Source organism: Camelina sativa, chromosome 11 (genome assembly GCF_000633955.1).
Source record: "Camelina sativa cultivar DH55 chromosome 11, Cs, whole genome shotgun sequence".
NCBI classification, from domain to species: domain Eukaryota; kingdom Viridiplantae; phylum Streptophyta; class Magnoliopsida; order Brassicales; family Brassicaceae; genus Camelina; species Camelina sativa.
In genome coordinates, this window is record NC_025695.1 from 49,670,474 (window position 1) to 49,681,937 (window position 11,464).

Genomic DNA, 11,464 nt, shown 5'->3' on the forward strand with positions numbered 1-11,464 from the left:
AGCAGCGGCTACAAAGTTTCTGGAAGAGGGTTGCTGCCTACTACAAAGCTAACTATGGGTCATCTGTTTCAAATGCAAGAGGGCCTACACAATGTAAGGCTAGGTGGAGCAAGATAAACCATGGAGTCAATAAGTTTGTGGGCTGTTACGCACAAGCGAGTTCAAGAAGAAAGAGTGGAGAATCAGAAGATGATGTATTGAGCATGGCGTATGAGCTTTACAAGAACGACAAGGGCAAGCCATTTCTGCTAGGACATTGCTGGAGGGAACTGAAGCATGATCAGAAATGGATCACGGAGGAGTGTAGCCATAAGCGGACTAAACTCGCTTCAGATGGAGCAGGAGCATCCTCACCCGGAGAGTGCAATGATGGAGCTGAGATGAGGCCTCCGGGGGTTAAAGCTTCTAAGAAAAAAGGGAAGAAACCGGCTGTGACTATTGATGTAGAGGATGGTTCTGTTGGTAAGCTAGACAAGATCATTGCAATGAAAGAACAAGAACAAGCGGCTAAAGAGAGACACGGCAAAATGAGACTGCTAGACAGCCTCCTTAACAAGACTGAACTAACAAGTGCCGAACAACTTCTTAGGGACAAACTCGTTGACCAAATGTTGACAAACACTTAGGTTTGGGTTTAACTCTTTTGTGTGTAACTATCCTCTTTTGTGTTTAACTCTTGTTTTCATTAAACTTATGCTATATGTTGTTTGTTTAACACTTGTTTTGTTTTTTGTTCTTTTGTTTCAGGTTTTGCGACAACAAATTAAGGTGATACGAGAAGGGAAACATGTGTTGTCAAAGACATAGATGTGTTGTGTTTACACCCGTGGAGGGGTGTTGTTTTTAGTTGTTGGGTTACCCCCGGAACTTCTTTACTCAAAAAAGTCTAAAAAGCCCATTATAACGGCTCAATATTCTAGCGAGGCCCATACATATTGCAAAAGAAAAGCCCAACTTTAGGCAATCGTAGCAGCGGTTGCAATTTGCAAAGGAGGAGGGGGTTTCTATGTTCTTCGGTTCTTCCACTATTACTGAGATCAATCCTCCGAATCAGCAGCTCTGACGTCTCTCACTAAGCACAAAAAAAAATTAAAAAGGAATGGTTGGATTTGGATACTCTTCTGCTTGACCACCACATCAAAAATGGCAGGCACCGGCCCCGGGAAATGCCTTCTTGTCACCGGCCCTCCGGTGAGCTTCTCTTTCTCTTCTACCCTCTTTGATAAGAATTCACTTATCTTATCTCTCTGTTATGTATGAACACTATACTTAGTAGTACTCTAGGGTTGTTTTAGAGAATCGCTCACCCCACCATATGACAAGATTCAATGAATGATCCAAGAGAGCTAGAGTCCCTAAAATCCGATATCGCACCATCTGTTAACCATACCTCTATATTTTTAGGTATACAAAATTCGATATGGTTGGATTTCAATATTTTTTGCAATGAAGGGAGTCGGAAAAACCACATTGATCATGAGAGTGTTGGATATGATGAGGATGAGGATGGGGATGGGGATGGGGATGAGGGGGCTTTCCAACCCCAACCTAAAGATCCAGGGTTTCTACACTCGTAAGCTTTTCTTACTCTTTCTTAGCACCAATTATCATGCAACTCTTCTTCTTCTATTTTCTTTGTGATATTCATTGAACTTGAGACTCCCAGAAGAGATGAGGGAACGCCGAGGAGGACAAAGGGTTGGTTTTCAAGTGGTCACCTTGGATGGCCGCACAAGTTTGCTTGCTTCTTCTACTGTTTCTAGGTCCCTCCTCCTCCTCCTTCTGCCTTTTACTCTCTAGGTTCATCTCACAATTGAATTAGCCTAGTTCTCTCACTCTTGGCAGTCAAGAATCCATGACATCATGGCCTAGCGTTGGCAAGTATAAAGTGGACATTGCATCCTTTGAGTCTATAGCATTGCCTGAGCTTCAGGTTCTGTCCTTGACTTGTATAATTAATAATAATTTGGATATATAGGACACTAACTAATCTGCTTTAGCATTTTTTTTCAAGGTCAAAGAGGACACCCATCTTTTCATCATTGATGAAGTTGGCAAGATGGAGATGTTTAGTCCATCCTTCTTTCCCGCTGTCCTCAAGGTTTTGGAATCCAACATTCCTCTTCTTGCTTCCATTCCTAGCCCAAAATCTGGTCGAGATCTTCCTGGAGGTAATTAATTCTCTCATCTTTCTTTCTTCTTGGAATCAAACATAATTAGGAATCATATGCGTTTCATTCTCTTATTTTTCTATGCATCACTTTTTATAAGAGTGAGATAGACGTTTGAATGTTGTTTACCCCAAGGGCGGACATTATTCAGAGTGGGAATAGCTAGCTAGCTATCTATTTCGAAAACCTACCTGATGGCAGGCTAGGCTGCATTGTGTTCTTTACATTATATATTCTTCTTTGTTGTCAGCAGTGGCGAGGTTGAAGAACCAACCGGGAGTGACAATAATCAATCTGAGCGAGAGTAACAGAGATTCAATGAAAAGACATATCTTTGACGTTTTGTCTGGATGGCTGCACAATGGCAATCAGTAGAGTAGAGGGGTTTTGCAGCGTTGTCTCTCTTCTCTTTTTCTATCAATCAACCTTATTATACTGTACTCCATTACTGAAGTTAATAATAATATAAATGGACTACTGTTTAATAAAACTTGAAAAATTAAAGAAATCTAACGCTATTTATATAATCCTAAAAATTGTGTAGAGAGAGTAACACTAACAAATATATTTGACCAAAAAGAAAAACTCATTCATACAAAAGAGAGAAGTGAAAGAAATCGTTTTGATTTCTTGAGGCAAGAAGGAACGACACGCACTTTCGACCATGTAAGAGTGGAAATCCCAACCGAAGGCGGGCGACGAAGAAGAAAATCCTACTCTTCTGTCCAGCGGAAATTAAAAGGCGTTGCGTTGCCCTTGCGATAATTTATCTACATATCTCTCCCTCTGTCTCTATTTTTTGCTTTATATCTTTTCCTTAAATTAATAAGATTTTACATGTGTCTTTGACTTTGTATATAAAATGGCAACCGCATAAACGTCCCTGCCTGCGAGTTTCAGAATTTAAACCAAAACCCTAATTTTGGCCTTCTTCTTCGCAGGGCGCATTCAAGGTAAACAACTCTTCAAAGTCTAAACCTTACTCCATCGGGCTTTCTAGAAATGTGTCTTTGCTCTCTATTTCCCACACTTTAGATAGATGACGCCTTCTCTTTGTTCGTTCCAAGTCGTCTTCTCTCGTAGACAATTCGATTTTTTTTCCTTGTCAAATATACATTCTGACCTCCTGGTAAAGAGATCTAATTTGTAGACATTTTTTTGTGTTCTAGGTTAGAGAGGTTTGGTCAGCTTTTGTATGTGTACTTTGTTATGGAAGGCGTCAATATGCTGCTACCCCAAAAGCCTCTGACAAAAGATGTTGATGATAACAATGGTGTTCCACATCCTTCCACCAATGTTGATTACCATCTTAACATTCTTTTAGCTTCGCATTTGAGTAACCCAGATCTGACACCCCAGGAGATTGCTGAGGCCTCTAGATCCACTGCTGCTGCTGCTGCTATAGCTGCAAAGGCCGCCCGTGCTACCGCTTATGAGAAAGCTGCTGCTGCTGCAAAAGCCGTTGCTGCCGCTAAGACTGCTTTAGATTTGATTGCCTCCTTTCCCAACCAGGGTCAGGGACTTGTCCAAGACGGTAGGGACAACATGAAGAAGCATGTTGCTGCTGACTTGTCCTACTCAAAGGATGATGACGAATTACCCTCCTCCTTGCAACTAGGAGACGACACTCATGGCATAATTCCAAATTCCTCTTTGAGCGAGGCTCCCATAGGCTCAAGAGAGGCGCCGAATACAGAGCAAGCCATTTCCAAGAGGATGGATTTCGATGGCCCTGGCATGGAGTTAGATACCGGATCAGCAGCGGGTGGAGAAGGGATTCAGGTGACCAGAAAGAGGGGGCGGCCAAAGTCCAAATGATTTTTGCTTCTGTAATTGTTTTTGGAGTCTATTTGCTGCAAATAGCCGCAAATGCTGCTTGTATATCATCATCAAGTCCCTAGAATGTGTGTGAGATTTGGAGAGGCTAATGAAATTATGAAAAGAAAACTCACATAGTATGTTTTATTTGGGGGTCGAGTGGCCCTGCTAGTTCCACATCTCACAGCTGTGGAGCTCTTTCGTCCATCAAATCCGATTTGCCTTGCTTTTTCTATATGGTCAAACCACTACTCTCACTCACTTGATTGCTAAGCATATCTTTTTATTATTGGTTTTCATGGGTCTTTCATACAAATATGGTAAAAAGACTCAACAAGTGAGGAGAGTAACAGAATAACAAGAAAGAATGCTGCATTTTGTTTTTTCTCAAGGTATGGTGGTAACAACAACAATGCTTCTCTTTTTAGACAGGACAAAAAATAAACAAAAGAAGAAAAAATTCAGGCCTTGGATGTCAGGATCTCGTGTACGGCAGTCCAAGTCCCAGTAATGGCTATAATAACACCAGTGAGGAAAACAAGAACGTCAATCACTATTCTTGTGATGCTCAGCTCGTTTTTGAAAGCCTGCAAGTGGAAAAGCGACGGCAAGACAAAGCCCAGCACCACGCAGACGCTGCTCCCAACCAGAGATAAGAAGTCTGCAAAATTAGGGACGAGCAGGGCGACGAGTGTGACCACGAGCACAGTGGCCCAGCGCACCCAGACGGAGTACTGGGAGCTGCAGAGGCGACGTTCCACGACCTCATAAACAGGGTGCATCATGAGGGGAAACGTGAAGAAGAGGTTGATTGCTAGGCCCAGCTGCACCAGAGTGCTCACCACTCCTGCCCCCAGGTTCGTGGTGATGATGTCTCTCGTATCCTCTCCGTAAGCCATGTAGCCTAGCAGCCCGAACGCACCGTACATGAGCGAGATTAAGCCCATGGCTAGCCCCAGGGCTCTACCGAACTTGTCTTTGTATTTGGCCTCCAACTCAAGTGGCAAAACCTGTTGTTCACACACACATCATTCCAACCACAAGTTGTGTTTACAATAATAATAGTAGAAGAGGAGGAATTGGTTGGTTGGTTGGTTGGTTGGTTGGTATTATTATATCTGAGAGTGCTTACCATTCCGATCCCTTCAAAAGCGTAAACAGCAACTCCGAAGCCGTAGAAGAAAACAGAGAAGCCACCAAAGACTCTCAAGGGAGGTCTTCGTTCGATGAAGATGAAAACATCCTGGACCATAACCACGATGGTGGCGGCAACGTCGACGATATCGGCGAATATACTCAAAGGGGCGAGATGGGTGAGAGATGGGATGGAATTGAGACCAAGCTGAAAGGGGAAGCAACCCCAGAGGTAGATGGAAGCAGGATCGAGGCCTAGGATAAGGTCGGTGCCGCGGCTGAGGAGATTGGCCATCGTGGTGGCGACGAAGATGAGGTAACTGACGCAGAAGCCAGATTGGGAGAGGACAAGCATAACATCGACGAGGAGACGGCCGGCGGGACCGCAGACGGATTCGCCGAGATCTCCGAAAGAAGTGATGCTGGAGAAGCCGGAGATGGACTCGAGTTTGCGGCGGGTGTGGACGAGGAGCATCATACAGAAGAAGGTGAGGGAGGAGACGAAGAGGAGTGTGAGGAGTCCCAACAGCCATCCGGTCTTCTTGAAGGTGTAAGGAAGTCCGAGCACGCCGGCGCCGACGATGGCGATGAAGACATTGGCGAAGGTTTTAGGCTGCGAGGACAATGTTCGAGGCCCCAAAAGAGGAGTGTCTTCCGTCGGCGCCAGCGATTGAGAGGAAGATCCCGAAGGCAGGGATAACGAGGACGATCCAGCATCCTGATCGTACTTCATGCCGACGAGATCTGTTCTGATTTTNAGCACCACGCAGACGCTGCTCCCAACCAGAGATAAGAAGTCTGCAAAATTAGGGACGAGCAGGGCGACGAGTGTGACCACCAGCACAGTGGCCCAGCGCACCCAGACGGAGTACTGGGAGCTGCAGAGGCGACGTTCCACGACCTCATATACAGGGTGCATCATGAGGGGAAACGTGAAGAAGAGGTTGATTGCTAGGCCCAGCTGCACCAGTGTGCTCACCACTCCTGCCCCAAGGTTCGTGGTGATGATGTCTCTGGTATCCTCTCCGTAAGCCATGTAGCCTAGCAGCCCGAACGCACCGTACATGATCGAGATTAAGCCCATGGCTAGCCCCAGGGCTCTACCGAACTTGTCTTTGTATTTGGCCTCCAACTCAAGTGGCAGAACCTGTTCACATACAAGTTGTTTTAAAAAAAACACACACAGCAGAGACAAATCAGAGGAGGAATTGGAATTGGAATTGGTTGATATAATAATATCTGAGGAGTCCTTGGTGCTTACCATTCCGATGCCTTCAAAAGCGTAAACAGCAACTCCCAAGCCGTAGAAGAAAACAGAGAAGCCACCAAAGACTCTCAAGGGAGGTCTTCGTTCGATGAAGATGAAAACATCCTGGACCATAACCACGATGGTGGCGGCAACGTCGACGATATCGGCGAATATACTCAAAGGGGCGAGATGGGTGAGAGATGGGATGGAATTGAGACCAAGCTGAAAGGGGAAGCAACCCCAGAGGTAGATGGAAGCAGGATCGAGGCCTAGGATAAGGTCGGTGCCGCGGCTGAGGAGATTGGCCATCGTGGTGGCGACGAAGATGAGGTAACTGACGCAGAAGCCAGATTGGGAGAGGACAAGCATAACATCGACGAGGAGACGGCCGGCGGGGCCGCAGACGGATTCGCCGAGATCTCCGAAAGAAGTGATGCTGGAGAAGCCGGAGATGGACTCGAGTTTGCGGCGGGTGTGGACGAGGAGCATCATACAGAAGAAGGTGAGGGAGGAGACGAAGAGGAGTGTGAGGAGTCCCAACAGCCATCCGGTCTTCTTGAAGGTGTAAGGAAGTCCGAGCACGCCTGCGCCGACGATGGCGATGAAGACATTGGCGAAGGTTTTAGGCTGCGAGGACAATGTTCGAGGCCCCAAGAGAGGAGTGTCTTCCGTCGGCGCCAGCGATTGAGAGGAAGATCCCGAAGGCAGGGATAACGAGGACGATCCAGCTTCCTGATCGTACCTCATGCCGCCGACGAGATCTGTTTCGATTTTGAGAGTGGTGAACCGAGCGAGAGAGAGTCACAGTCACGTTAATGGGAGTCGATCGATTTCTCAAATATTTTGATACTTATTAGGTCAGTTGGTGTTGTGTTGTTGAGAGATTGTGTCGTCAAATTATTGATTATAATATCTCTCTCTCTCTCTATCTTTCTTTCTTCCTTTTAAAATGAAAAAAAAAAAAAAAAAACATTAAGAGAAAGATACCAACGCCGCTCTCTCATTGGCTCTGTTTTGGGGTTTATCGATTTAAGAAACATTTTGCTTACGCAATAAACACCTCTGAAATTGTTGACTCCCCTGGGGTCCCCTAGTGTATCAACCGCCACATGTTTATTTTGGCTTAACCATATTCCTTTTTTTAAAGTCGAACTTATTACGGATTTATGATGATGAGCTGTTGCATTCGAATAGTAACTATGTAATTATTTATTGAAAAACGCCCACAAACATTAATTAAAAAAACAAAAGGGTAGGAAAGGAGAAGAGGACATCTGTGTAGAAGTTTCAGAAATGATTGAAAGAGCTTTGAACCAATCGAAGCAAAGCAACGTGGAAGATGCAGCGCACGTCTCTCTCCCTCCTCGGGTTTCTGTGGCCAACTTGAACACGCCTCTCCTCGAGTTCTATTTGGGCTCTCTCTTTCGGGCTTTGAACACCTCATTCCCTTTTTTTTCTAGCCCACGAAACGCTCCGCTCATTTACATATGTGGAAATTGTTGTCTTTCTGTTTTATTTTGGCAACATGTGAGAATGAATCAAATACTACTACTACATACGATGATGAGAAGAGTATTAAACAAAACAAAACAAAACAAAAAGGTTTTATACACCCCATACAATATGAAAGAAGACCAACAACAAACCCCTTTTCTCTTTTCAAATCAGATTCAGGAGAGGATGGAGAGGAAGATGGTTGACCAGACGGTCAGTGCTAAGGATGCAACCAGGTAGGTCCACAAGAAGATGACCGAGCACTCATCTTGAGCCACGTCGAACAGCTGTGTCATTGTGCCTGCAATCCATAAAATTATTATTATTAGGTTTTCCGTAGCTAGCGAACAACAATGAAGGGGGATGTCTCGAGTAATTTACTGATATTCATGGCCGGCGGCAGTGTGAACTGAAGCATGAGAACGTATCGGAAGAGAGGGTCCGGAGGAAGATAGCCTAGATTTCCTGCTAATTGGACCACCCCGACTCCCACCACGGGAAGGATGAGATAGCGCACACAGATCACTCCCACAATCACTGATGTCTTCACGGCTGAGGAACGCAGTCCCTGAATCAGGTTTCCCCCCAGTATGAGTGTGATGCAAGGAATTGTCCCGTCCCTGCCAAGTCAACTAGCTAGTATTAGGCTCAAGTCGTTATATATGTAATATTCCATATCTATAAAGATGCATCAGTCGTCCATATATACCCAAGTAGCTTTACTGAGTCTTGGATGACTCGCAGCGGGGCATTTTCCCCGATTATAAGATTCCTTAGCCAATTGGTTGCTCCGAAGACGAAGCCAAGAATCTGAATGGAACATATAATTCATCAGAGCAGTGGATGGTTGATTAGAAACGAAATCATGTTATATTCTTTCTATGTTTTACTTACGGCACCAATTGTGGGTGGTGCGAAGAGTTCCTCAAGAATCTGATGGAGCAAGTCCTTGATGTATGTCCTCGTAGACACCTTTTGTTTGCCTTGGATTTCAAGGTCTTGGTTTTGGTGCGGCTTGAGGAGAAGAGTATGGGGATCAGAGTCGATGTCCTTGTTGGGAGACTTAACCATCCCAGCGGCTGCAAGAGCTTTAAACTGCGTAGCAGAACTTCTCACTAGTTGGTAACTGTACGTCCATATGTAGAAACCCCCGAGCTGCCCTTGACAAAAATCATTAATCACGATCAACAATTCAAACTTAACAAGAGAATATATTTAGTTTGACTTACGGCCATAGAGAAAGATGCGTAGGAGAGTCCAATGGATCTGCAGACACTCCGATTCCCAAAAGGACTGCCTTCCTCGTCACAGATGGCAGGGACCAGAATAAGCATAAGGTTTCCCATATTGCCTACACGTACATACGGGAGTACACACACACATATATATATATATATATATATATATATATATATCATATGAGTTATATATATGTACTTAGAGTTCAGGGATCTCCTTGATTAAATTTTTGAGGTTTTAAATGTTACCTGAGGCACATGTAGCAATTATGAGGCCATGAAGTTGAGGTTTNAACACTCATTTATGTGGAAATTGTTGTCTTTCTGTTTTATTTTTGGCAACATGTGAGAATGAATCAAAATACTACTAACTACATACGATGACAAGAGTATTAACAAAACAAAACAAAAAGGTTTTATACTACACCCATACAGATACAATATGAAAGAAGACGAACAACAAACCCCTTTTCTCTTTTCAAATCAGATTCAGGAGAGGATGGAGAGGAAGATGGTAGACCAGACGGTCAGTGCTAAGGATGCAACCAGGTAGGTCCACAAGAAGATGACCGAGCACTCATCCTGAGCCACGTCGAACAGCTGTGTCATTGTGCCTGCAATCCATAAAATTTATTATTAGGTTTTCCGCAGCGAACAACAATGAAGGGGGATGTCTCGAGTAATTTACTGATATTCATGGCGGGCGGCAGTGTGAACTGAAGCATGAGAACGTATCGGAAGAGAGGGTCCGGAGGAAGATAGCCTAGATTTCCTGCTAATTGGACCACCCCGACTCCCACCACGGGAAGGATGAGATAGCGCACACAGATCACTCCCACAATCACTGATGTCTTCACGGCTGAGGAACGCAGTCCCTGAATCAGGTTTCCCCCCAGTATGAGTGTGATGCAAGGAATTGTCCCGTCCCTGCCAAGTCAACTAGCTAGTATTAGGCTCAAGTCGTTATATATGTAATATTCCATATCTATAAAGATGCATCAGTCGTCCATATATACCCAAGTAGCTTTACTGAGTCTTGGATGACTCGCAGCGGGGCATTTTCCCCGATTATAAGATTCCTTAGCCAATTGGTTGCTCCGAAGACGAAGCCAAGAATCTGAATGGAACATATAATTCATCAGAGCAGTGGATGGTTGATTAGAAACGAAATCATGTTATATTCTTTCTATGTTTTACTTACGGCACCAATTGTGGGTGGTGCGAAGAGTTCCTCAAGAATCTGATGGAGCAAGTCCTTGATGTATGTCCTCGTAGACACCTTTTGTTTGCCTTGGATTTCAAGGTCTTGGTTTTGGTGCGGCTTGAGGAGAAGAGTATTGGGATCAGAGTCGATGTCCTTGTTGGGAGACTTAACCATCCCAGCGGCTGCAAGAGCTTTAAACTGCGTAGCAGAACTTCTCACTAGTTGGTAACTGTACGTCCATATGTAGAAACCCCCGAGCTGCCCTTGACAAAAAATCATTAATCACGATCATCAATTCAAAATTAACAAGTCTCTGACAAGAGAATATATTTAGTTTGACTTACGGCCATAGAGAAAGATGCGTAGGAGAGTCCAATGGATCTGCAGACACTCCGATTCCCAAAAGGACTGCCTTCCTCGTCACAGATGGCAGGGACCAGAATAAGCATAAGGTTTCCCATATTGCCTACACGTACATACGGGAGTACACACACACATATATATATATATATATATATATATATATATATCATATGAGTTATATATATGTACTTAGAGTTCAGGGATCTCCTTGATTAAATTTTTGAGGTTTTAAATGTTACCTGAGGCACATGTAGCAATTATGAGGCCATGAAGTTGAGGTTTGGGGTTCAGCAGCTTGACCATCAACCATCCAAGAATGCCTCCCACTAGAAAGGTGATTCCAACATTTATGGGCATAAACCACCTGCAAAACTGATTTTGGTCAAATCAAAGCCACACGTTTTCCCATAGCGGTAAGTGAAGACTGGTACGTATAATGCAGTGCGTACCATGAAATAATGTCCTGCAATGTGACAGTCTGGGCAAGGTTGGCAAACATGATGCAGGGGGTGAATACCACGAACACGAGCTGCAAAGGAAAATGTTTACTAGTGATGTGATATATGAATGCATTGGTGATAAGAAAAGAACAAAAACAGAGATGTAGGTGAGGTTACCTTGTTCACGGATCTTCGGGTGTCAGCAGAGAGAAGAGAGCAGTAATCGGTTGCCAAGAAAGCGCCAAGGACGCTAATAAGAAGAACTTGAACGATTGGCATTGAAGCCACCTCCAACAACTCTAAGAAGCCCATCCCTAATCTCTCTCTTTTTTTTTTTTTTTTTTTTTTTTTTT

At 44.3% G+C, this 11,464-nt stretch overlaps 6 protein-coding genes across 10 annotated transcripts; 2 read left to right on the forward strand and 4 right to left on the reverse strand.

Annotated features, from left to right (window-relative positions):
- LOC104727441 (nucleoside-triphosphatase THEP1-like) lies at positions 1,014-2,656 on the forward strand. 5 transcript variants are annotated; one of them, XM_019232792.1, is made up of 6 exons: positions 1,014-1,191; positions 1,405-1,573; positions 1,667-1,763; positions 1,846-1,933; positions 2,001-2,171; positions 2,425-2,542. In XM_019232792.1, exons 1-6 carry the CDS (start codon positions 1,144-1,146, stop codon positions 2,434-2,436), a joined length of 585 nt encoding a protein of 194 aa, XP_019088337.1. In that variant the 5' UTR covers positions 1,014-1,143; the 3' UTR covers positions 2,437-2,542. The 5 variants fall into 5 exon arrangements, with proteins under 5 accessions (XP_019088337.1, XP_010444855.1, XP_010444852.1 ...); XM_010446553.2 differs by having other exon boundaries at positions 1,018-1,191; positions 1,453-1,573; positions 2,015-2,171; positions 2,422-2,656; XM_010446550.2 differs by having other exon boundaries at positions 1,019-1,191; positions 2,015-2,171; positions 2,422-2,656.
- On the forward strand, positions 2,845-4,122 carry LOC104727445. Its single transcript, XM_010446557.2, has 2 exons — positions 2,845-3,124; positions 3,341-4,122. Exon 2 carries the CDS (start codon positions 3,381-3,383, stop codon positions 3,987-3,989), a length of 609 nt encoding a protein of 202 aa, XP_010444859.1. The 5' UTR covers positions 2,845-3,124; positions 3,341-3,380; the 3' UTR covers positions 3,990-4,122.
- Positions 4,252-5,877, reverse strand: LOC104727443 (amino acid transporter ANTL3-like). The gene is made up of 2 exons (XM_010446556.2): positions 5,122-5,877; positions 4,252-4,999 (listed from the first exon to the last, which is right to left on the reverse strand). The coding sequence occupies exons 1-2, from the start codon at positions 5,854-5,856 to the stop codon at positions 4,451-4,453; spliced, it is 1,284 nt and encodes a 427-aa protein (XP_010444858.1). The 5' UTR covers positions 5,857-5,877; the 3' UTR covers positions 4,252-4,450.
- Positions 5,887-7,360, reverse strand: LOC104727442 (amino acid transporter ANTL3; the record flags this gene model as incomplete). The annotated part of the gene is given in 2 exon segments (XM_010446555.2): positions 5,887-6,270; positions 6,385-7,360. Coding segments are annotated over 2 exon segments (1,119 nt in total), but the record flags the coding sequence as incomplete, so codon positions are not given.
- LOC104729117 (protein PIN-LIKES 7-like) lies at positions 7,599-9,535 on the reverse strand. Its single transcript, XM_010448008.1, has 7 exons — positions 9,532-9,535; positions 9,354-9,401; positions 9,096-9,217; positions 8,761-9,021; positions 8,576-8,676; positions 8,248-8,486; positions 7,599-8,167 (listed from the first exon to the last, which is right to left on the reverse strand). The coding sequence occupies exons 1-7, from the start codon at positions 9,533-9,535 to the stop codon at positions 8,043-8,045; spliced, it is 900 nt and encodes a 299-aa protein (XP_010446310.1). The 3' UTR covers positions 7,599-8,042.
- On the reverse strand, positions 9,568-11,440 carry LOC104727446 (protein PIN-LIKES 7). The gene is made up of 8 exons (XM_010446558.2): positions 11,289-11,440; positions 11,121-11,200; positions 10,911-11,035; positions 10,653-10,774; positions 10,306-10,566; positions 10,121-10,221; positions 9,793-10,031; positions 9,568-9,718 (listed from the first exon to the last, which is right to left on the reverse strand). The coding sequence occupies exons 1-8, from the start codon at positions 11,421-11,423 to the stop codon at positions 9,594-9,596; spliced, it is 1,188 nt and encodes a 395-aa protein (XP_010444860.1). The 5' UTR covers positions 11,424-11,440; the 3' UTR covers positions 9,568-9,593.